General features: G+C 44.8%; 1 protein-coding gene across 3 annotated transcripts in view; it reads left to right on the forward strand.

Annotated features, from left to right (window-relative positions):
• Positions 1 to 762: 762 nt before the first annotated feature.
• Positions 763 to 24,260, forward strand: part of kcnab1a (potassium voltage-gated channel subfamily A regulatory beta subunit 1a) — a 69,967-nt gene continuing 46,469 nt past the window's right edge. For 2 of the 3 annotated variants that reach the window (XM_061827979.1, XM_061827981.1), the window contains exon 1: positions 22,703 to 22,911. In XM_061827979.1, the coding sequence (XP_061683963.1) occupies positions 22,703 to 22,911 (209 nt within the window). Of the gene's footprint in view, positions 1,038 to 22,702; positions 22,912 to 24,260 lie in introns of those variants that run through there. The other variant, XM_061827978.1, reaches the window with a different exon arrangement.

A 24,260-nucleotide genomic window follows, 5' to 3' on the forward strand; every position in this document is an offset into this window, starting at 1 on the left:
GGAGAAAACACGGAAGCAGATAAGAGAAATAATGTGGGCTCCGCGTAAACAAGTGTAAGTAATAACGACAACACCTCGGAGGTGCCCGATTCCAGCTGGGGAAAAGCTGGAAAAGTGCTGGAAGGAACGTTGGAGGAGAGTCAAAAGGGAGACGATTGGGCAGAAGTGACAGAGAGGAAATAGTGGGACACAAAAGTGGGATGATGGAGGAAGAGGGGAAGGGGTAAAAGGATGGAGAGACAGATAGAAACAAACGGAGAGAGAGGGAGGGAGGGAGGGAGGGAGGGTAGGAAAAAAAAAATGTCCCAGATTCCCAGACCGTTTAATAGGGAGCAAAACCAAAGTGTGCTTCTAATGCAGACAGCCTGTGCAGGGGGAGCAGTGGAGGGGGGGGGGGGCAAAGTGGCAGTATGTGTGTGAAAGAGAGCGAGTGCATGTATGTGTTGCGCTCTTCATCCGCATGTGCACACACAACATATGTGACGGCGCTCTTGCAGGAGCGCACGTGAAAATTAGCAGGACTCATTAAGGACTTTTTTTTCCCCACGTAAACTGGAATTTTCGGCATTTCTTCCTTTTTGATTTGAGAGGATGCGTCTATGTGGGAATTCATCCAGAGACAAATCACTCCCTTCGCTTTGAGCGTTACTCGCACGCCCGCCGATGTGTGGGCGGCGGGCCCACCTGGATTATCCCGAGCGCGCGTGCTAGCGGGACGCGCTCACGCCAAACTTGGCTGAAAGAGCGGATCGAGTCAGAAAGATGTATCTGTACAAGGCGACGTGCCCGGATATCCCCAACCCCAAGCAGAGGGCGCCCAGACGGCAGAGCGCGGTCCAGGCTCAAGGCCCGCTCCAGGGGAGGCTCGCGGGTCAGACGTGCGCCGGGTCGGGCCCCCGGGCCTGCGTGCCTCTGATGCTGTGGGGCGCCAAAAAGACGCAAAGCGCCAGAGAGCTCAAACGGCTGGAAGAGTTTCTTAACTTTCACACACTGTCGCTGCACGACTCCATCAAGAACCGGACAGGCATGGTGTACAGGTAACCTTTCGTCTGTGTGTGTGTGTGTGGACTCTCCTATAACGTGCTGCTTCCGTTTCCAGTTTCAACAGATGGTTGTTGCAGCGAATGAGTCGAATGCATTCACTTCCCCCTCAGGGGTGGGCACGGGCTGTTGTTCGTTGTTGTCGTGCGCTGACGAGGGACAAACATGAACGGTCTGCGCCGTGGCTGACGGAGCCATTTGCATATCCACCTGACAGTTCTGAGGCCCGGGATTCAAACCCGGGCTCTGGACTGATTGCCGATTTTAATGCGGGTTTCATGAAAGACTGTCAAAGGTTCTTGGGTGCCGTTTGTCTCTAACCCGTGATTGGCTGACGACCAGTCTAGGGTGTTCCGTGCCTCTCGCCCGAAAATCAACTCGTGCAGGCTACAGGTCACCCGCAACCTTAACGTGGGCAAGCGTGACAGACGTTTCGTGGATGGGTGGACGTTAGATGTATTATTTTTATCATGCATTTGTTGGTATCATTCTCTTTGCGAGCGGCTGTGTGACCCGGCAACACCATAAACATGCCGTAAATCATAAACCTGCTGATCTCTAGCAGGATTATTCGGACAATGCTGCAGTTTTGAAGAAATGTTTACCTTTGTATTCGTCTTTGTGTTGGTATTGCCGTCCGCTCCTCCATTCGAATTTGTAACCTTTTGACCCGAGAAACTAATCAAAAGTGGGACACCGGTAAGGCCGACTCAGAACGGGTGTTGGAGTTGCAGCCGGGCGGCCAAACCCGCGTCTCCCCCGGGCGAAATTGACAACCTCGCTTGTCCCTTCATCCAGCGGTCGGGTTTAAACCGAACAGTGGACGATGGGGGGAGTCTACCAAAAAAATAGTTTTGTCCCATGTGGCTATTTTTAAACGCCCTGCTTGATTATGCAAGGACCGCAGCGCCACTGGAATATTGATTAGTCCTCGTGCAAAACCCAGATGCATCCTTCTGTAAATCGGTCAATGTTATGCAAATTTGTTGTGGAAAATGTTATTTGCTTATGACTTCATTATTTGGATGATTTTTTTTAAAAATCTATGCACTTTTTACATAAAGCTTGTCCTCGATATTTGACTCGATTGTACATTGAAGCACTGAAATAGGACATCGGGATGTACGGAGTATCAGAAATGATGTTTTTCAGTTTATTTACTGACATCTTAGTGCAACTAAGCAACCTCCAATTTTACTTCCAAGTCATGTACAATGTTTCTCATCAATCAACAACTAAAATAAAATGGATTGAATGACGACCAGCTACATGATCACTTGTTTACAAAAAAAAAAAGTCCATTAAAAATAAAATACCTTTTACAAAGGATTGACTCACGTAACTGAGTCTGGTAGCCAAAGTATTAAATGTAGTACAGTTATCAACGGCAACCACAACAATGCGCACATTTTAAAATTAATAAGTCGTTGACAGTGTCATTATCAGCAATATTATTACCAGAATAGGCTCAGAATATTCAATACAGCTCTTGTTTTGGATAGCATTACATGTTGTACTTAGACAATGTATTTTGAACTGACAGCGTTTAAGATATTTTGTGTTCATATTCCAATTTCTTTGGTTAAAATAAATTATGTATTTATTTAAAGTGTATAGAGTCGTGGAATTAATCATTGTGTACACATGGGGTGCTCAGACTTTTTTTTTTTTTTTACTACTTTTCAAGCAGCCGACAACGGGGGTGGGGGACGATGCTCCCAATGTTATGTTATATATGTATTTTTAAAATACAGAATTAACTTTTTGTACACTTTGCTCCTGGATCAGGCTGTGCCAGGGTGGAATTTTAAAATGACACACCATCTCATCCTGCACTTTCTACTTTGGCTTCAGACAGGACCTTTCCCACTCGGAAAAAAGAAAATCTCGTCCATTTTAACCACACTTTCTTTAATTATTCACATACTCCGACTTCTTCTGATTGCATTTTAAAACAACAGCATTTCTTTTTTTAACTTTCTCCAATAATATCTAAAGTAGACATAAGCAGCATGTCTAGCTCGTCTTTGCTCTACGTTGCCCAGACTGTGTTGTGGTGGTGGACGCTGCAATTATAAAATACATTGATGGGCTGCGTAAGTACTGTAACATTTGTAATTATGAGTGTACGTCTTTAAGAGCAGCGATGGGAGGCGTGTGTAAGGTAAACTAGGAAAAAGAGTGTGTCGGAGCAGCGGTCGTTGTTAGAGAAAGTTCCGTGTGCTGCCTAAAAGAAACTAGTGGCTTCCTCTTTTCATTTTTGACAGTACATATTGAATTTGAATTTTCACTCAGTGAATCACATTGCAAAATGCCACAAACTGAATAGCTGTATGTTATATTTTCAATTTGCATTTGATTAGTTTTTTTTTTTTTTTTTTTTTTTCCGCGCAACTCGGAATATCTGCGAAGAGACTGCATCAGTGGTGCACAATTCCACACTCGCGCAGTTTAGAAGGAACATTGGCTGACGTCTTTTATTTTATTTTTTGACAAAGTCGTCCCGCGATCGCCGCAATGAGCACCCCTGGTGTACACTATAAAAACAGAATTGCAGTTTGTTCCCTGCTGTATAGAAAATAGCAACACTTAATGCTTGATACAGAAGGGAAAGGAAAGGAGAACTGATAGGACACAAGGGATAACGACGCAAAGCCCGACACGGATGCGTAAGGCACCTGAGAGCGAATCCTACACATGACGCAAGCAATCTACGTTTCCACAAGCTTCATTCTGCGGCCTCACAATTGTTGCTATGCGTATTCTTCCGACATATTTCACCAACTATCATAGAGGGCAAAAATAACATGACCTTAACATCGTCCATTGTTGTGTTGGTGGAAGAGGAAATGAGAATGTGAGCCTGTAAAGCCCCTCCGTCGTGGAGGGGGCAGGGCGCGTTGGCAAGCTGGATCCCTTCTGGGCCGACCTGGCTTTAAGAGCTCATATGGCCGTGCGCCGTTAGCGCTTCGCCCAGGGATCTTGGCATATGCGGGTTCGAAAATGTCTTTGACGCCTTGATAACAACAATGTACACACCGCATATAGGAAAGCAGCTCGGATGCCCCACAGGCTCCTTTCTTTTTGTGTTAATTCACACGACCACAGATTGGATGTTACACAGATTTGTTTTTTTAATGTATGCATCGTGTTCTTGATGCGTTTGTGTTTCCTTAAACTATTTTTTTTTTTTTTTAAAACAGCCATTAAAGGTTTAATGATGGCGAAAGAGCAGCATGGCGGTACTTTAAACCGCTGAAACGCAGTCGAGTCGAGTCAAATATCGGTTAATGCCCTCCTGGATGGAGTTGTTCTTCCTGTGCTTATGTGAATTTTTTTGCAGCTCATCTGTCATTCACCGACCCTGGAAGGGGAAAAAAAAAAAAAAAGCTCGCATTATACTTTGCGCACAGATGCTGATGATTTTGACATTTATTCCTTCCACCTATTTCTTATAAAGCTCATGGAATATAAATGAAACAGAAGTTGACCAGAATCAGAGAAATTCCCTTTTGGAGATTCCATCGTAGATCTTTTATTGACATTTTATGCTAGGTTATTTTAGTTAAACCGGTAGCGCTAAGCATTCATTCAGCGCAACAGTATTGGCGGAAAAAAAAAAAGGGATGTTAATTAATTAAACTAAATCACAAAGATTTTACATCCGCTTTTAACCTAAATGCTCGTAGACGCTCAAATGGCTGCACCCGGCTCAACTTTAATCACGCACGGCAAATGAACGCGGACACCAATTCAATCGAGTTGCTGCCATCGCTCGCTCGCACAGCTGTGATTATTATTGGAAAAGGGAGCCTCGTGTTAGGAAGGGCAGTGACATTGAGGGGATATTTAGACCTCCGGGGTGCACTGGGTCAAATTGTAAAGCATATGTCGTGTGTGCACCTGCGAAGCGTGACAGTAGAGATGATGAGGGCCGACAGACTCTCTTGCGAAGGTGACAGGACCGTATTGTTGGTCTGTCTAACTCTTGTTCTCTCATCTTAAGTTGTAAATTTGATTTAAAAAGTCACATCTTTGGGTGTGGTGAGCATTTGAGTGTCAAAGTGGGCCGCTGTTTGCTGCATGACCTCTATGATTTGCGTGACATGTTAGCGGCAAGCCTCGCCGGTGAACTTTCTTGCAATCTCTGAATTCCACTGTGGGATTTTGGCCGAGAGTTGCACGATAAATCAGGAAAGGTGCTGAGTGATATAATAAGACTACCGCTTATGTAAAACCTGGAACAATTCCCGGCCTACAGAGCGCAACTGGTTATAAGCCTCACTCAGTACATTTGTAAAGGAAATACCATTTGGTACATACATACGCCGCAAACGTGTTAAAGCCGCGAGTGCCCACATTGAAACACGAGATATTAACAAAGAAGACTAGCGCCGCGCTAACGCTAGCCCCGCGCCAACAGAGCCACTTAAAAAAAAAAAAAAAAAAAAAAACATACTGGTAAAAATCACAACAAAGTTTTATGTGAAATTTGAGCAGCATTTGCAACTAATAAGTAATAATCTAAGTATCAGTACCTCCATTTTCTATGCTACTTGTCTCATTTGAGTCATAGGTGAGCTATTAGAGATCCCGTCTGGCTATCGTGCACATGCATCACACAAGTTTATTTTTTCGTGTTTTCGTGCATGAAATTGTTAACATTTGACTAATCCCTTTTTTATGGTGTTCATGTCATCATGCAAATTCTGATGGACATCCTTGTACGCCGCTGTCCAAACCGTGACTCATCGCCACAATCATTTGGTGTCGTGTTAGCTCTATTCCAAACATCTCGTTGCTAAAGTGTCATAAATAAATTGAGAGTGTCTGGGGGTTGATCCAAGAAGAGCCCGTGAAATGTTTGGCTCTTAAGCAACGTCGAGCGGAAACGACTTTTGATAGCAAGAAAAGAGAGCACCTGATGGGGAAAATCTCCTCGGGGTTTCATGGCATGCTGTGCTTAATTACTTTTCCTAATCTTCTCTTTGGAGAGTCCAAGCAGGGCCAGTGACAATACAACCTTTTCCTCAATTTAATCGGAGCTTCTTTTTTTTTTTTGCCTCATTACCATTGTTTGTATGTGCTTTTATATTTACATTTATAATACACGCTTGCATCCACTTTGAGTTTGCTGTAACAGTGAATGATCCAAAGTCCATACAGGTTCGGTATTGCTTGTCCTTGACATGGACAAGCTGGAGCCGATCAGAGCTGACTTGGGGCACAAAGTACACCCGCGCATACCTGAAGACAAAGTTGTCCATGAGTGTGAATATGAGTATAAATTGTTGTTTCTCAGTGTGTGCCCTGTTGATTGGCTGGTGACCAATTCGGGTTGTACCTCTCCTTTTGCTGAAAGTCATGTGGGATAGGGTCCAGGACTGCCGGAACCCTAGTTCGCATAACCCAGGTGTGTCAGTCATTTTTGTCAGGGGCCCACATTGTACCGGCCTATAGAGCGCACCTGATTATAAGCCTCACCTAGTGCATTTGTAAAGGAAATGCCATTTGGTACATACGTAGGCCGCAGCCGTGTAAAAGCCGCAAGTGCCCACACTGAAAGCGACATCGAAACACGAGATATTTACAAAGATGCTACACAGAGAGTTTAACGCTTGCGCCGCCTTGCTAACGCTAGCGTCGTGCTAACAGGGCCGGTTTAAAAAAAAAACAACAAAAAAAAAACATACGGGTAAAAATCATCGGGACACAGCAGTAACATGCTAGGCCAGGGACGGATGGATGGATTTATGAACAAGTCTCAGAAACGGAAATCAAGGGTAAACTTTTCAACCATTTGATGTTTGATCAGGCAAAAATGCTTGCAATGTTATCATGTATGATATGAGAATTTGAAATTTTGGTACGGATTTTAATAAGACTCACAGAAGTTGACAGCCACATAAAATCATGTGGCGGACCAGATCTGACCCCAGGGTCTTGAGTTTGACACCTGTGGCATAAGCAGTCCAGAGAATAGATGGCTGAATAATTCCTCTCCATTATCCATCCATTCATCCGTTTTCTTTGCCGCTTGTCCTCATGAAGGTCGCGGGGAGTGCTGGAGCCTATCCCAGCTGTCAACACTCTGGAGGCGGGGTACACCCTGAACTAGTTGCCAGCCAATCGCAGGGCACATAGACTCTCACAATCACACCTAGGGGCAATTTAGAGTCTCCAAATAATGTAATCCATGTTTTTAGGATGTGGAAGGAAACCGGAGTGCCCGGAGAAAACCCACGCAGGCACGGGGAGAACATGCAAATTCCACACAGGCGGGGCCGGGATTGAACCCGGGTCCTCGGAACTGTGGGGCCAACACTTTACCAGGTGATCCACCGTGCCTCCTCCTCTCCATTAATGAAGCCGTAAAAATGGTTTAATAAGTAGTCAGCTGGTATAGGCTCCAGCTCATCTGGATGGAACTAAAGTGTCACCAGCTCCGTCCTGATTTTTCTGTTTGGATCTATAAAATGTAATTGCTAATAGATGCTAGTGAAGGGACAAAAAGCTCTTAGCGGTTGCCCGAGGATAACATCTTACTCTTGCTCAAAAAGGGATGGCGTTGTGCCTAGGTAAAACTGGCACGCACGCACACTTTCTTGAATTGCAGTCATTCAGCTCGTCTTCAAGGTGACACTCCATCCCGCAGATTTTGGCAAATCCCACCCACGGCTCGTGCCAGCAAGTGTACATGAGATCAAAGCGATAAGGGCAGATGTCTCATTTCGAGTGATGAAGCAGAACAAGAGTGGGGGAGGGGGGGGGGGCAATAAGAATCTCTGAAGAGGGAAATGGAGAGGGAGTACGTGGGCGTCTTCAGTGGGCCGAGCAGTCGAAAGCCGCAGAGACTCACGAGGCCGTCGTGTTGCTGCCTTCCGCGAGAGCTGCCGTTAGAGGGAGCCGTGGACTCGCCACACGTCGTCCTCGGCGCCCGAGTGCGTCTGTCATGCGTTTTTGTGTGCATGAGGAGATGTCAAGAGATCAATCAGCACTTCTTGTTGACACTTTTAGATTCCTATGATTCATTTTAAAAAAGTCGATCTAATATTAACACTGCGACAAATACAAGGTCTGACGCCCAGTCGGGTCCTTTAGATCATCATCGCAGACGTCTCCTCGGACAGGATTTGTATATTTTCCAGCAGCCGCTTCGTCAGTGCTAATATTGATCGGTCACCCCGCGGTGATGATGCATCGGATCGGTCCTCCGGCCCTGTGTTTGCCGCGAGAGGAGGAATTGTTTGAAAGTCAAATATTGCTGGAGCGTGACCCCACTGCCGATTGAAAGGAAGATCTTTTTAGTCGGAGTTCAAGAGAAGAAATTGCAATACTCGTCCAGACTCCTACGTAAGATAAAGGATGGTTAACTCATTTTTATTCCTGTCTGCTGAAGACGTTTCTGCTCCTTGCCCTGTGACTCTTTTCCTCTAGCAGAGTTTTGCCTTTGAATCATCTTCCCGTCTTGCTCTGCCTGTTTTTCCGTCCTGTTTTTGTTCCTTTCCGCTTCTGACTTTTCACTAGTTTTAAGGTCATACATAACAATGGTGTCGAACTCCAGGCCCGGGGGGCCAGATCTGCCCCGCTACATGATTTCATGTGGCCCGCGAAGGCAAACCATCTGTGTAAACGTCATGATTCTTGTGAAAATCTGTACCAACATTTCAAACCCTCATACAAATGATAACTTTGAGAAACATTTTTGTTACCAAACCTGAACTTATTCTTTTTTTTTTTTTTTCCTTTTCGGCTTGTCTCGCTAGGGGGTCGCCACAATGTGTCATCTTTATCCATCTAAGGTTATCTCATGCAATTTCCTCTCTCACACCCTGTCCTCGTGTCCTCCCTCACAACATCCATCAACCTTTTCTTTGATCTTCCTCTCGCTCTTTTGCCTGGCAGCTCAATCCTCAGCACCCTTCTACAAGATACTCACTCTCTCGCCTCTGGACATGTCCAAACCATCGAAGTCCGCTCTCTCTAACCTTGGCTCCAAAACATTCAACTTTGAGTATACCTCTCAGGAACTCATTTCTAATCCCATCCAACCTGTTCACTCCAAGCGAGAACCTCAGCATCTCCATTTCTGCTACCTCCAGTTCTTCATCATGTTTTTTCTTCAGTGCCACCATCTCTAATCTAATCATGGCTGGTCTCACCACTGTTTTATGAACTTTGCCCTTCATCTTAGCAGAGACTCTTCTGTCACATAGAACACCAGACACCTTCCCCCAACTGTTCCACCCCGCTTGGACCCGTTTCTTCACTTCCTTCCACTCTTGACCCCCATGTATTTGAAGTCATCCACCCTCGCTATCTCTTCTCCCTGGAGCTTCACTCCTCCTCCTCCTCCGCCCCTCACATTCATTTACTTTGGCTAATCTTCATTCCTCTCCTTTCCAGTGTGCGCCTCCATCTTTCTCATTGTTCCTCCAACCCTGGTAAAAAATTCCTATAGAACATTTCAAAAAAAATTCTCCAGAACTTTAGGACCCATGTCCTATAGAAATTCTATTGTTCAGTAGAAATTCCATCAAAAATCACAAACAAAGTCCAATAGAACAAGTTGTTCTGTACAAATTCTATACATTTCTATAGAAATTTTTTTTTAGCAGGGACCTGGTCCCTGCTTTCACTGGAGATCACAATATCATCTGCGGACATCATGATCCAAGTGGAATCAAGTCTAACCTCATCTGTCAGCCTATCCATTAGTACTGCAAACAGGAAGGGTCTCAGACTGGATCACTGATGCAGTCCCACCTCCACCTCAAATTCTTCTGAAACACCTACGGCACATCTCACCGCTGTTTTGCTCTCCTCCATACATGTCCTGTACTATTGTAACATATTTCTCCACCACACCAGACTTATCACGGTTCCTCTCTTGGTACCCTAGGTCCTTGTCTGTACTTTTCCACGAGCATCCTCAAGGCAAATAATGCGTCTGTGGTACTCTTTCTAGGCATGAAACCATACCATTCCTCGCTTATACTTACTTCTGACCTGAGTCTAGACTCCACTACTCTCTCCCATAACTTCATTGTCTGGCTCATCATCTTTCTTCCTCTGTGGTTTCCACAGTTCTGAACATCGCCTCTGTTCTTAAAAACCCATTACCCTTGATTTCTGATCCAAAACGAGTTCATAAATTTTGTGTGTATATATGATGAGGAGATTACAAATTTCTATGGTTTCACAGTCATAACGGCCCTCTGAGGGAAACCGTAACTAGAATGTGGCTCGCGACAAAAATGAGTTTGAGACCCCTGCACGGTTCCATTGATTGCGTTACTGTGTGGCCTTACACCGATGAAAAGCGTTAACATGCAATCTCAGCACTTTTGTTCTGCGCGGCTTTCCAGACTGGAGTTGAAATGAGCCGATGCCTGTTTGTACTCTGTGTGTGTGTGTGTGTGTGTGTGTGTGGTGTGTGTGTGTGTGTGTGTGTGTGTGTAAAAGACTGGTTTGTCCTGAGTTATTGTTTTATAACTTGGAAGTATGAGCTCCAGTGTTTTCCCCTTCAGGGCGATTTAGAGAAGGGAGGGGCAGTGCGGCATATCACCTTGACAAACTAGTTGTATTTATACTACACCGACCCAGTGCAGTACTTCTCTATATATATATATATAGATATATACTGTACATAATATAGATGGCAGCATTCGCACACTGCACTTTCGTGGCTGCGGTGCAGCAATGCAGTGAGAATGCAGCAATTCAGGACTCCTCTGTGCAGTCCTCAAAAAGCAAAATAAAACTTTATGGTATTTTCCAACCGGCAACTGCGTTCCAAGATGACCCCTGAATATTTTAGGAAACATGTAAAAATGTTTGCTCTTCTTTGTCCTTTTTTTTTATGAGCCAGCAGGCCATCTTATTTTGATCAGTCCAGAATTTTTTGCAGTCATGGAATAGAGAGACCGCAATTTTCTCGTATTCTGGCCTGCAAACTTGTAAGACTTTATCACACTAGTGCGCGTAATGTTTATATAAAGTCTTACACGTTTTCGGTCTTCTGTGACAGCCGGTTAAGTGTAGTACATAGTGTATCGCAAATGAATGTCACTTTTTTTTAATGCTACTGTAAGGGCCTAAATATATTTTCAGTCAGAATAATTATGTCAAATAATATGAAATAATTTCAGCTCAGTTTTAATTACGTGATATTGTGTATTGATAATCGTTTATTATCTATATGCTGTGGATGATGAGGATATTGCATTTTGTGATATTTAAAATGAGGATTTGAGGTTTGCTACATAGTTGATATGTTGTGATGACGCAAAGAACTGGAAGATGGAAAAAAAGTGACAGTGTGAAAATATGGACGGTTGGGCGAAATAGTTTTTTCATCATCCGCAATCCTCATCATTTTCTTTGTATTTTTGTCCATTGACCTGGATTTTCAGTGCCCACGCGATGTAACAATTTTATTTGCTTTCTTTTTACAGTTTGAATTAGAGTAAACGGTTTTGTTTAACCAAACCAACTATGTCATGGATTACTTTTGTTTCCTCTTTTTTTGATGCAAGTAAAGAAGGAATGATGCGTCAAGTTTAGCCCGTTTAGGAAAGAAACTACAGTTACTTTACAATCCATATTGAATATCCAGTAATCATGAGATGAATTAATTAGCGGTAGCTCATGTTATTGATGTGGCTGTGATTTTGATGCAGGTTGCATGGGCGGTTCAATTCCTACTCAGTGAAGGGGTGACGCTTATTGGTGGTGGTTGCGGTGGGGAGGAGGGGGGGGGGGTTACACACATCCCTAAAACATCTGCTTGAGACTCATCTTCATTTTTTTCTTGCATGCTAGAACATTTTATATGGAAAAGACTTAAAAAAAAAATACAATTTTTTTACAGTCTATGTAGAATATTACGCTTTAGTGTCTGATTATAATTTTGATTTCTTTTATTTGTATTTACAGTTTGGTGTCATCTACTGCAAGAACACTTACTAATGGATACACACAGTGTCAGGTGATGGGCAAAATGCAATATCCCACCGGAAGTCCCAGTGATGAAGATTCCCTTATATGCACTCATGGCGCAACTCACGATGCGCATCACATTGTTTAAATATACTGTATATACATTAAATATATTGTGTTGAGGTTTCTGGCCTACAAGCTGCGACTTTTTTCGCACGCTAATTTGTGTATTTTTCTAACGGCCAGAAGGGGGCACTCGAGCATGAATGGTAGGAATAAGACCGGTATGTAACCCTATGTGCAGAGCAAGTGACTTTTACCGGCCGTGTTGGCACTGCGCTGGCGTTAGCGCTGTGTGAGCGTGTCTCAGTGATATTTACCGGTAAGTTTTATTTTAACTGGCCCTGCTAGTGTTAGCACGGCGTTAGCGTTAAACTTTTGTGTACCATCTTTCTTTGTAAATACATAGGTTTCAGTGAGGGGACTTCCGCCTTTTACACAGTTGCGATGTATGTATGTACCAAATGGTATTTCCTTTACAAATGTACTTGGTTGGGCTTGTAACCAGGTGCGCTCCGTAGGCCGGGAATTACGGTGTGTATCCTAATCTTTATTTCCAGGGACAGACTCTCAACAAACCCCCTTCTTGATAATTGACAGAGTTTAAGTGAAGCACCTATCGCTCATGTGAGAGCTCTCCTCCAAACTGACTCTTCAGCTTCCCGTCAACTTGATGTGGGTTTTATTTTGTAATCTCTCATGATTTAAATACCTCTGCTGAAGTCCAATCACATTCCGCTTCCATTGTACTGTATGGACTGGACAGCAAAAGTCCACGGGCCAAATGCTAAAGCATATTGCAGTAGCTCGGCTGATGGAAATTAGTGTGTCACCAGGAAATAAAATGTATAATAGGTTTGGATATTTTTATATTGGCATCTTTTGCTCTCACAGATCACAATATTGCGTACATGTGCACATCTAATGAGGTGCTGTAGTAAAGTGCTTCCATGATCCTTTTGAGGATAAGCAGTACAGAAAATAGATGTATTTAATGATTTTTCAAATATGACAGGGCTGGTTAAAAACTCAGCATAACCTCCTTACCTAAATTATTTTTAGAATTAAAAAAAAAAAAAAAAAATCACTCAAATGTGGCAATTGTCAACATGCTGTTCGCATAAATGCAATGTGCAATATGCAATTTTTTTTCCATGTACTATAACTTCTTTCTTGCTCCTCATTTTCCAGTTACTACTGAATATTTCATATTACACATAGTTATAACAAAAATGAATACACATTTTACACATTGTATGAATGTATACTGCTACTGAGGGGGGTTTTACAATTAGTGAACTCTGATCACCAGGGCATCGTGACGTCCTCATGTACGGTGGGTACAGAAAGTATTCAGACCCCTTAAATTTTTCACAGCAGCAAATCTGAGACCAGTCAGAAAAGGGTGGAGTGTCCTCATCAGGTTGGGGATGAGCTGATTTCTGCCTCGAGTGGAGGAGTTCAAGTATTGCAGGGTTATCGTTCATGACTGAGGGAAGAATGGAACGGGACGTTGACAGGCGTTCTTGGTGCAGGATGTGCAGTGATGCAGACTTTGTATTTGGACTCTGTATCAGTCAGTTGTGGTGAAGAAGGTGCTAAACAAATGGGAAAAGCTCTCAATTTACCAGTTCAGTATCAGATTAGGCGGCTCGGGCATCCGATTAGACCCCTCCCAGGTGAAGTGTTCCGGCCAGGTCCCACCGGGAGGAGGTCCCAGGGACGAGAGACCCTGTCTGGCGGCCGGCCTGGAAATGTCCCAGGAACCCCCCAGTAGAGCTGGATGAAGTAGCTGGGGAGAGGGAAGTCTCGGCTTTCCTGGTAAAGTTACTGCACCTGCGCTCGACCAGAAGAAAATGGTTGGATGGATGCGTTACACCGAAGCAGCACAACTCTAAATTCGGATTTGATCTGTAAAATCCTATTAAAAATCTATGAAAAATAAATCTGTGGTATAGTGCGGGGCACAAACAAAACTGCTATAGCATAGCAACACTGTCGACTTCGGGCTTCTATTAAGTGAGATAAAGTCCAGATCAAGCCTTTTAAATAATGCAATAGAGATTTCACCCCAGTGAATGCTAATGGTGCATATTATTCATTATCATTACTACATAATAATGCTATTACTGCATTCTGATGGCCAATACAGTGGCCACATCCGGTACTTTAACTTCCAGTCAAAGTCGCAGCGTATGACAACAAAGAAAAGTTGCTGAGCGGGAAAGCGCGAGGGAGTTCTAAAGCATGATAAAATCAAATCAAATAAGCGATTAAAGCCAAGTGGGGTTTCTTATTCTCAGCTTTGCTTGAGCGCTGCCATTTGGCAAAAAAATGTATTTGCCGGTGTGTGATTTTATTTGCTTGGAATTTTCTGCTCTGTTAAAAATAACTGCCACTGTGTACACGCGAGCGCACACACACACACACACACACACACACTTCCATACTGTTTCCATAGCAATGCTATTGCTGAGATGATGGCTTTCTGTGGTTGTTGCCACTCTTCAGTATCAAGTGTCCATATGTGAAGACTCTTTAGCTGTGGGTGGGAGTTCTGCATGTTCTCGTTGGGCTACGCGGTCCAAGTTGGAGGAGAACTATTACGTCAGGCATTTAGTCGCAAATGACCCACAAGTTTGCCAGACAAGTTGTGACTTGCAAGTGTACATTCACTGTATGTGACTCCAGATTATTTCATCACGTGAAATTAGTAGCGGGGATAGTTGATGACTAGGAAAGCATAGGACAAGATTGTAGCGTATTAATTTTTACAATGAAGTAATGTTGACTGCTGTGAAGGAATCTTCACGCTCTGGTAAGCCACTGAGATGCACTCACTTGGCAGGCCTGCTAATTTTATGTTTCCGTTTTGTGTAAGATAATCACTCCCCTCCAGCAATTAATTATGTCCTGCAGAAAATGAATAGAAATTTTAAAACGGTAACAACTCAAGTCCATTATTCAACCTCTCGTAATGTGCTCCTTCATTCCACATTTTCCTTTCCATTTTTATCTTTGTACTGCGTAACAATTTGACACCCTCATTAGACACGTTATGATGTCACTGAAACTTGGAATTCCAAACCGTTATCATCTGTGGTGTCAACAACAAATCTTCTGAGACTCGTGAGATACACGAGTGAGCACCTAAAGGGTAAAATCACATTTGGTTTCTTTCCATCCATTTTCTACCGCTTCTCTGGGTCGGGTCGCGGAGGAAGTAGCTTCACCAGGGATACCCAGACTTCCCTTTCCCAATCCACTTCTTCCAGAGGGACCCTGAGGCGAGTTTCTGCAGCGTGTCCTGGGTAGTCCCCGGGGTCTCTTTCTGGTGGGACGTGCCCGAAACACCTCACCATGGAGGTGTCCGGATCAGATGCCCCAGCCACCTCATCTGGCTCGTCTCAATGCGGAGGAGCAGCAGAACAGTTGGTTTCCTTTAATTTAAAATGTATTTATTCATTTGGGTGACGTGATCACAGATGGGCTTGTTGAGATGGTATTATAATAATAACAATCATTATCCTCATCAACAGCAGTAGCGCCATCTCATTGTGACCTTAAAGAATTCTCATTTTTTCATATTCTCCATGTATTTTTATTATTTGATATTAATTATTTTTCCATTAGTGCCATTTTCTTTCTTCTGCGCTTGAAGGGGAGAAATCTCGGGGTTTTGCTACCTCATAGTGAGGTGTGTGGCATCCATTTCGACTTACTAAATGGTTATCCTTACCCGATTATAGGACGAGTTGCTTACTTCAGTCAATATATAAGTGTGTATTTTTGCGGTCGAATTGCAATCCCCTTTTCCGCAGCTGGGTAAAGATGATTAAAAGTGCTGTTATGAGTAAAGGTTGTGACCTTTTGACGCTACTTATAATCAGAACTCTCGTGGCTGCATGACTCTTGCTCCTTCGAGAATGTCTAATTGGTTACCTTCGTCATTATGACCCAGTGTGTGTCTTTGCGCTATCTTGCGGGCTTTTAATCATCAGGATTATCGCCATGGAAGGCATGTTTGACGAAATTGTAATTTCGTTTTTTATTTCATTCAGGACACCTTCTTCTTCTTCTTTCCCTTCGGCTTGTCCCGTTAGGGGTCGCCACAGCGTGTCATCTTTTTCCATCTTAGCCTATCTCGCGCATCTTCCTCTCTAACACCCTCTGTCCTCATGTCCTCCCTCACAACATCTATCAACCTTTTGCTTTGGTCTTCCTCTCGCTCTTTTGCCTGGACGTTCCATCCTCAGCACCCTTCTACCAATATCATCCTTCTCTCGCCTATGGACCTGTCCAAACCATCAAAGTCTGCTTACTATAACCTTGTCTCCAAAACATCCAACTTTGGCTGTCCCTCTAATGAGCTCATTTCTAATCCGATCCAACCTGCTCACTCCGAGCGAAAACCTCAACATCTTCATTTCTGCCACCTCCAGTTCTGTTTCCTGTCGTCTCTTCAGTTCCACCGTCTCTAATCCCTACGTCATGTCCCGCCTCACCACTATTTTATAAACTTCATCCTAGCAGAGACTCTTCTGTCACATAAAACACCAGACACCTTCCGGCAGCTGTTCCACCCTGCTTGGACACGTTTCTTCACTTCCTTACCACACTCACCATTGTTCTGAATTGTTGACCCCAAGTATTTGAAGTCGTCCACCCTCGCTATCTCTTCTCCCTGGATCTTGACTCTTCCCCCTCCGCCCCTCTCATTCATGCACATATATTCTGTTTTACTTCGGCTAATCTTCATTCCTCTCCTTTCCAGTGGGTACCTCCATCTTTCTAATTGTTCCTCCGCCTGCTCCCTGCTTTCACTGCAGATCACAATATCATCTGCGAACATCATGATCCAAGGGGAATCCAGTCTAGCCTCATCTGTCAGCCTATCCATTACTACAGCAAACAGGAAGGGGCTCGGCACGGATCCCTGATGCAGTCCCACCTCCACCTTAAATTCTTCTGACACACCTACGGCACATCTCGCCGCTGTTCTGCTGCCCTCATACATGTCCTGTACTATTCGAACATATCTCTCCCCCACACCAGACTTACCACAGTTCCTCTCTTGGTACTCTGTCATAGGCTTTCTCTAGGTCTACAAAGACACAATGTAGCTCCTTCTGACCTTCTATGTACTTTTCCACTAGTATCCTCAAGGCAAATAATGCATCTGTGGTACTCTTTCTAGGCATGAAACCTTCATTCAGGACACCAGAGACACTTTATTTAGAAAGAGCTCTGTTGTGTTAGGGTACCATGCGTTTGAATTTTAATAATGTTGGTATTAGTAGAGTAATAAGCCCAAGACAGTTTCCTTGGGATTTTTTTCCCCCCTTACAGTTACACAGGCCATTGCTCAACTAGTGAAGATTAAAAACTTCAGTTTCAAGCTGAAGTGTTCATTTTTAGAGTAGCCGTCAGCTTTCGCTACCCTCAAGTGAGTCGCTTACAGTACCTGCACCTTATTTTAATTGCCTAGCTTTCCCCACCTCTTTTATTTATCGAAGGTCTCAACTTCTCCTGTATGAAACGAGCCCCGCTTACAGTCTATTAAACCCAATTATGCTGCTCAGTGATGGGTCACTGTACAATTTACAGTCCTTCACGGGCTCAGCGCGCCCTGCCCGACGAAGATGCTGAGTTGGTCGATGGGGCGGGAAATGAATGAGCCTCGTCACGGACGCATGGGATCATGGCTTCAAAGCGACCCAAGGCCAAGAGGCATCAGCGGGATGCGCTTACGGCTTTGGCATTCGTGCCATACGGTGTCTCGGCCGTCACGCTTCGTGGAGACAAATGATGTTGAAGTACAGTAAATCTTCCCTGAAGTAATGTCAGCAACGTGCATAGATTGTAACGGCCACTTCCCGCGAATTTTGCCATGTTCACGTTAACACGGTTTGGGATGTTAATGATGGGAATCAACTCCGCAACCACGTTCAATTAACCTTCAGCTACTGAATAATGATGACAAAACAGGAGAAGAAGCGGCTCTGGCCGGCAGGGAGGTGGGTTCAACACTCATTGCGGATGACTGCTCGCTGGAGAGAGGCCATTTTTCCTTTTTGAAGGCAGTTGAGGTGCCTTTGAGCAACTGCCTTTGAGCATGACAATGTGGCACGGGCAGGCCCCTCAATCTGACATCTCCGCTCTGTCTGATGTAACATTTCTCAGTGGAAAAATAACACTCATTTATTTATTTACTTAAATTCTTTTGTATTGAGCTCGTCCCATATGTGTACATTGAGTCCATCCCAAAGGGGCCTGAGTAGAACTTGTCATTTGTGGTTCACACCCTGCCTGTACTTAACATTTTTATGTCCATCAGTCTTTATTTTGATTGTTCAACACAAAAGAAATGCCTTATCTGTGTATCAACTTAATATTCTACTTTTCAAAGAGCAAAAATAAGAATTGAGTTGTTTTGTTATGTCAGTCCAGGATTGCATCGCACTCCCCTTATCTCAGCATACATTTTCAAGTAAAACCATGAAGCTTATAAGATTTTAACAGAGCCGAACCCCAGATCTTAGTTGTCTTTTTTTTTTTTTTTTTTTGCAAGTTTTAATCACAATTTTTAATTTTGCACTTGTTACATTACAGTAGTGTCCACTTCAATCCATACTTGCACCGTGAGAACAGTACGGACCTTTGGGCGGTGTCCAGCGACGTGGCAGACGGCCGACTGCCCGATGTTGATCTCTCTTCTTGTGTCATACAACTCCGAGCAGAGCCTAAGACAAAGGGACAAGCGATTTGCATCAGCTGTGTTTGAGGTACAAAAGATAGAACAAAGACCGCAGCTGAGGTTTCACTTGACAACCATTCAAATTTCAACCTTTTTTTTTTTTTTTTTTATATGGTCGAGGTGAGTCTTCAATGATTAGGCTAGATGAAAAGTTGAACAATTCATTTTAAAATAGAGTGAAACAATAAGGTTGGTGAAGGTCAAGAACTGCGATCTTACACACATAGTTTCGGAATAGGATCTGTGCAAAAGAGTCAAGGAACTTTTTGTCATGGTCTGGCACAGTCCAAAGACTGCTTCCCGTCGTGACGTCAGGCAGTCTGTGACTAATTGTAGCTTTGCCTCGGTGTGAGGGTACGTAAGGAAAGTACGTCCGTTCAAGGATGCGTCAGTTCTGTTTGTATTGAACGGCACACGCCAATAAACTGCCCGACTTTCCGAAGATTCCGGGGTGCAGAGAACACTCCTGCGGCGAACTGCCCAACGTTCCCTCTGTTGATATTTTGTGCGGATGCTTTATGGGTACAGCTAAATGTAACGCAACTACAGTATATGTATGATTGTATGAGGATCTGGGTGTGTATCTGTCAAAGTGTATGCAGTGTTGTGGGAGCGAGCAGTCAGTGCTTTCCATCAACTGATTAATTATGAATCGGTGGACCCCTCTGCTTGTCTGACAGTTGAAAGGACGTCGCTAATGCTGGGATCATTCGAACTTATTCCATAATTCTGGACTTAAAAATGATTTCCACAGGAAAAAAAAAAATCCTTTTCTGATGACATTTGATTTTCAGACAGATTTTCGCCCACCAGTGTGGAATAATTCTCTAATTTATTTCGTTAGACAGCAGTGTGTGTCTGTCTCTGTGTGTGTGTGTGTGTGTGTGCGCGCCATTTTTGCACTGTTATAAACCCGCCTGACCTCAAAGCATTGCTCTATTCTGCTTTGCTAGCTCTGCGTAGCTGTATTCCACACACTCCAGCACAATAACTCAGTCCTCACCAACAGACCACTCAGCACTTTTCTGCTTCTCATTTGGGTGGAGAGGAGATCAGAATCGAAGCAGACGAGAGGATAAAGCATGTTAGGGTTCAGTGCGGCACGTGCGGATGGTTGGGAATCCATATCAAAGAGAAATGATTGAGGGTAGCCATTCACATGAAGTGAAATTGATATCCGAGGCCTCTAACATGAAAGTTCTTGGGTCGAGAAAGTCGGACAGGCAAGGGATTGTGACCAGGTGAAGCCATTATCTATCCATCTATCCATCCATCCATTGTCTACCGCTTATCCGGGTCGGGTCGCGGGAAAAGTCGCTTCAGCAGGGATACCCAGACTTCCCTTTCCCTGGCCACTTCTTCCAGCTCATCCGGAGGGATCCCGAGGCGTTCCCAAGCCAGCCGAGAGACATAGTCTCTCCAGCGTCCCCAGGGTCTCTTTCCAGTGGGACATGCCCGGAACGCCTCACCAGGGAGGCATCCGGATCAGATGCCACCTCATCTGGCTCCTCTCAATGCGGCTCGACACTGAGCCCCTCCCGGATGACCGAGCTTCTCACCCAATCTCCCTGTGGAGGAAACTCCTTTCGGCCGCTTGTATCCGGGATCTTGTTCTTTCGGTCACGACCCACAGCTCTTGCCCACAGGTGAGGGTAGAAACTTTACTTTATTGTCAAAGATGTAAATTGAAATATAAAAATAAGTGTTTTTCAAAGAGTATCATCTCTGTTTGGGGGGGGGGGGGGGGGGGAAGGTCGGGCATGAATAAAACAATGTTCTGATTTCTATTCAAATCAATGCAAATATTGCAGGTTCATATAATAGACTACAGTTCCCATTGTAGACTGCCTGGGATCCCAAAGCTAAATACGTACGTTTTGCACTATAACAGCACCCCCCTCTTAGCTATTTTCTTTATTTAAAGCACAGCATTTTTGTTTGTACTGAACGTTCTTGCTTGCACTCATCTCCTCACTGCATGTTGGATGCAGACCAACTTGCAAAACGGCTCAGAATTCATCACCATTGGCTGAGTTGTTTCAGACCTGCCATGGATTAGCCGGTCCGGATTTTGACAGTGACACAGTGACAACAACCGATCAACCCATCCATTTTCCAAGTCGCTTATCCTCACAAGAGTGGCGGGAGTGCTGGAGCCAATCTCAGCTGTCTTCGGGCAGGAGGCGGGGTACACCCTGAACGGGTTGCTAGCCAATCGCAAGGCACATGGAGACAGACAACAGTCACACTCAAAATTTAGTCTCCAAATAATGTAATGGATGTGGGAGGAAACTGGAGTGCTCGGAGAAAACTTACGCAGGCACTGGGAGAAAATCTAAACGCCACAAAGATTTGAACCCTGGACCTCGGAACTGTGAGGCGAGCTGTCTAACCAGTTGTACCACCGTGCTGCCCCACCCGAATACTCATTTTACAGCAATACTGAAAAGCACCAAATATTCACACATTGTTGTGACAACATCTCCACTTAGAACAAAATGCTGCTTGCTACAAGCTGTTGCGATTCGCCTCAGCCTGATTTTTTTTTTTTTTTTTTTTTTTTTTTAATTGCTTCGTCATTTTCTATCTTCACATTTCGAAAACTCCACACCTCCCTCAATTCCAACATCCAACTCTTGCCAGTTCACTTTGATTTGATTTTGTGGCTGCCTGCGAGAGTTAGATGTGGAACACGTCTGCGGGGATCCGGAGAGAAAATGATGATTTCATGTGAACAAATAAGTATTTTTCTCTAGCACACGTTGCAGTGGATTTTTCAAGTCAAACTCTGGCTTGTGCAACATGTGAACAAAAGAGGATTTTTTTTTTTTTCCTTTCAAGGGATGATACAGTCCATTTCTGCTCCACTCCAAGGGAGAGTGCCCACATTGCTGTTTGTACTTTGAAAAAAAAAAAAAAAAAAAAATCAAAAAGAGTGCAGCAAGCAAGAATTACGATAAATGTATGTGGGTTAGAGTGACGACTCGAGCCAAGAATTAGGATAAAGATGGAAAAAGGCATAAATCAAAACACAATTGCTGTGGGGAGGAAAAAGAGAGGGATTGTTTGAAAGCTGTGGGGCAGCTGATGGAAAGTCACTAAGCCTTTGCGAGTGAGACAGGTGCAGTGGGAGCTGAAGAGAAAACAGACAGAGTGGGAGGTGTATGCTGTAACGCAAACCTCCCGGTGCGCAGAGGAAAAACACGACCCAGAGTGAGTGCTGGGGGGGGGGGGGTAACATCCGAATGTGGTGCTGGTTTTAAGGACGGTGGGAGGGGATCAAGCGGACAGCGATCCACCGTTTTGTACATTCTGAGTATGGAAGTAGAAGAAGAAGTGAGTTGCTAAAGTGCTGATGGCTCGTATGTAACTGGGCACACCAGGGAGGACCTCAGCGTGACTCCCCTACCCCCATCTTGCTTCCTCCTACTCCCCCCTCGCCAACGCTCTCTCCACAGCGAGTGCGCCGCATCTCTTCCTCTCTCTCTTCCTTCCATCGCTCCCTGCAACTCCTCTGATTGTCATTCTGCAGCTGGAAGCGGCATAAGAAGCATCAGAGTGGAAAAGAGGGAGCCCGGCGAGGGAATAACTTGGACGTCGCTCAGTAAGCAAACCAAGAAATGCGGTCTTCAAAGCTTTTGATCGCTGACCTTTCCGTTTCTTTCTCTCCCACAAAGAAAGACTTGATCGGAGAGCATTAGAAAAGAGCAAATGCTTTCTATTGCTTGACAGAGAAATGTAATGCGCACGGAGATGCAGCAAGCGGAAACTCCATCAGCCTCCTGCAAAACTTGATCCTGAACACACGCGCCGGGGGATTCGAGAAAGTCCTGATCTCACCCGTCTGCACTTTTACCCGCTGACCCCCCCCCCCCCCTTCTTCTCCTCGCTGGAAGCCCAGTCATGCAGGTGTCCATCGCCTGCACGGACCACAACCTGAAGAGGGGCAATGGGGACCACAGCAAGCAGAGCGCCACCAGCCCCAGTGTGGTCAACCAGGCCAGGGCCAAGTTCCGCACGGTGGCCATCATCGCTCGCAGCTTTGGCTCCTTCACTCCACGCCACATCTCGCTCAAGGAGTCCACGGGGAAACACACGGGAATGAAGTACAGGTCTGTGTTTGTGTGTTTTTGGGGAGTTAGAGAAAACTTTCCCGTTTTTCCAAAGTGGAAAAAATTCCAATTTATTTGAGATTTGGACATCATTATTGTTTCCTTATCTTCTATCTACAATTTTAGTCAAAAATGTATTTGAAAATGTCCAAGAGGATTTAAATGATCAAAAATACTCCAGAACTCTTTTTAAAGCTATACCTGGGAGCGCCCCCTACTGCTTTTCAAGGCCCATTTAGATGCCAATTCGAGTCACTTCCGATTCGTGCCGAGCCCTAATCCTTCGCATTTATAACAAAGAATTCAAAGCACAAAGGGGATGAGATCCTGCCCCAAGTGGACGAGTTCAAGTATTTTGCGGTCTTGTTCACGAGTGAGGGAAGAATGGAGCGGGAGATCGACAGACGGATCGGTGCAGCGTCTGCAGTGATGCGGACGTGGTATCGGCCCGTTGTGGTAAAGAGGGAGCTAAGTCGAAAGGCAAAGATCTCAATTTACCAGTCGATTACGTTCCTACCTTCACCTATGGGCACGAGCTGTGGGTCGTGACTGAAAAGAACAAGATCCAGGGTGTCCGGGCTCTTCCTTAGAGAACGGGTGAGAAGCTCGGTCATCCGCGAGGGGCTCAGCGTCGAGCCGCTGATCCTCCGCATTGAGAGGAGCCGGATGAGGTGGCTGGGGCATCCGATTTGGATGCTTCCCAGACGCCTCCCTGGCCAGGTGTTCTGGGCATATCCCACCGGAAAGAGACCCTGAGGACGACGCTGGAGAGGCTACGTCTCTCGGCCGGCTTGGGAACGCCTCGGGATCCCTCCAGAAGAGCTGGAAGAAGTGGCTGGGGAAAGGGAAGTCTGGGTATCCCTGCTGAAGCTACTTCCCCCGCGGCCAGAGTCGGAAAAGCGGTGGAAAATGGATGGATGGATGGAATTCAAAGCAATTCAAGAAGGCAAATTCTCATTGTGTCAAACACGAGAGGATTTATGAATACATGTGGTCTAGATTGACGCTTGATGATTTTTCATTAGCAACTTTTTTCTCTTCCTTCCTGGCTGTCAACTTTTTTTTTTTCTTTTCTCACCACCACTCCAATGTTCCACCTACTTTCAAGGGCCATGAATGAAATAGAGCCGACATGCTTCTGCTTCTCTCCCACACGTCAAAAACGCACCTCCCTGCCTTTTTGCTGAGTTTCGATGACACAGATCTGCAGTGTGGGCAGAACGTCTGAATCTGATTTGACCTCTGCCAGCTTGCGTGTTTGACTCTGCTGGTCTCGAGCTGAGAATCCCGTGAAGAACGCTCTTCTCGTCTTCTTCAGCGCTATCCAGTGTATGTGTGGGGGTGTGTGA

This window comes from Syngnathoides biaculeatus, chromosome 8, assembly GCF_019802595.1.
Source record: "Syngnathoides biaculeatus isolate LvHL_M chromosome 8, ASM1980259v1, whole genome shotgun sequence".
In the NCBI taxonomy this organism is placed as follows: Eukaryota; Metazoa; Chordata; class Actinopteri; order Syngnathiformes; family Syngnathidae; genus Syngnathoides; species Syngnathoides biaculeatus.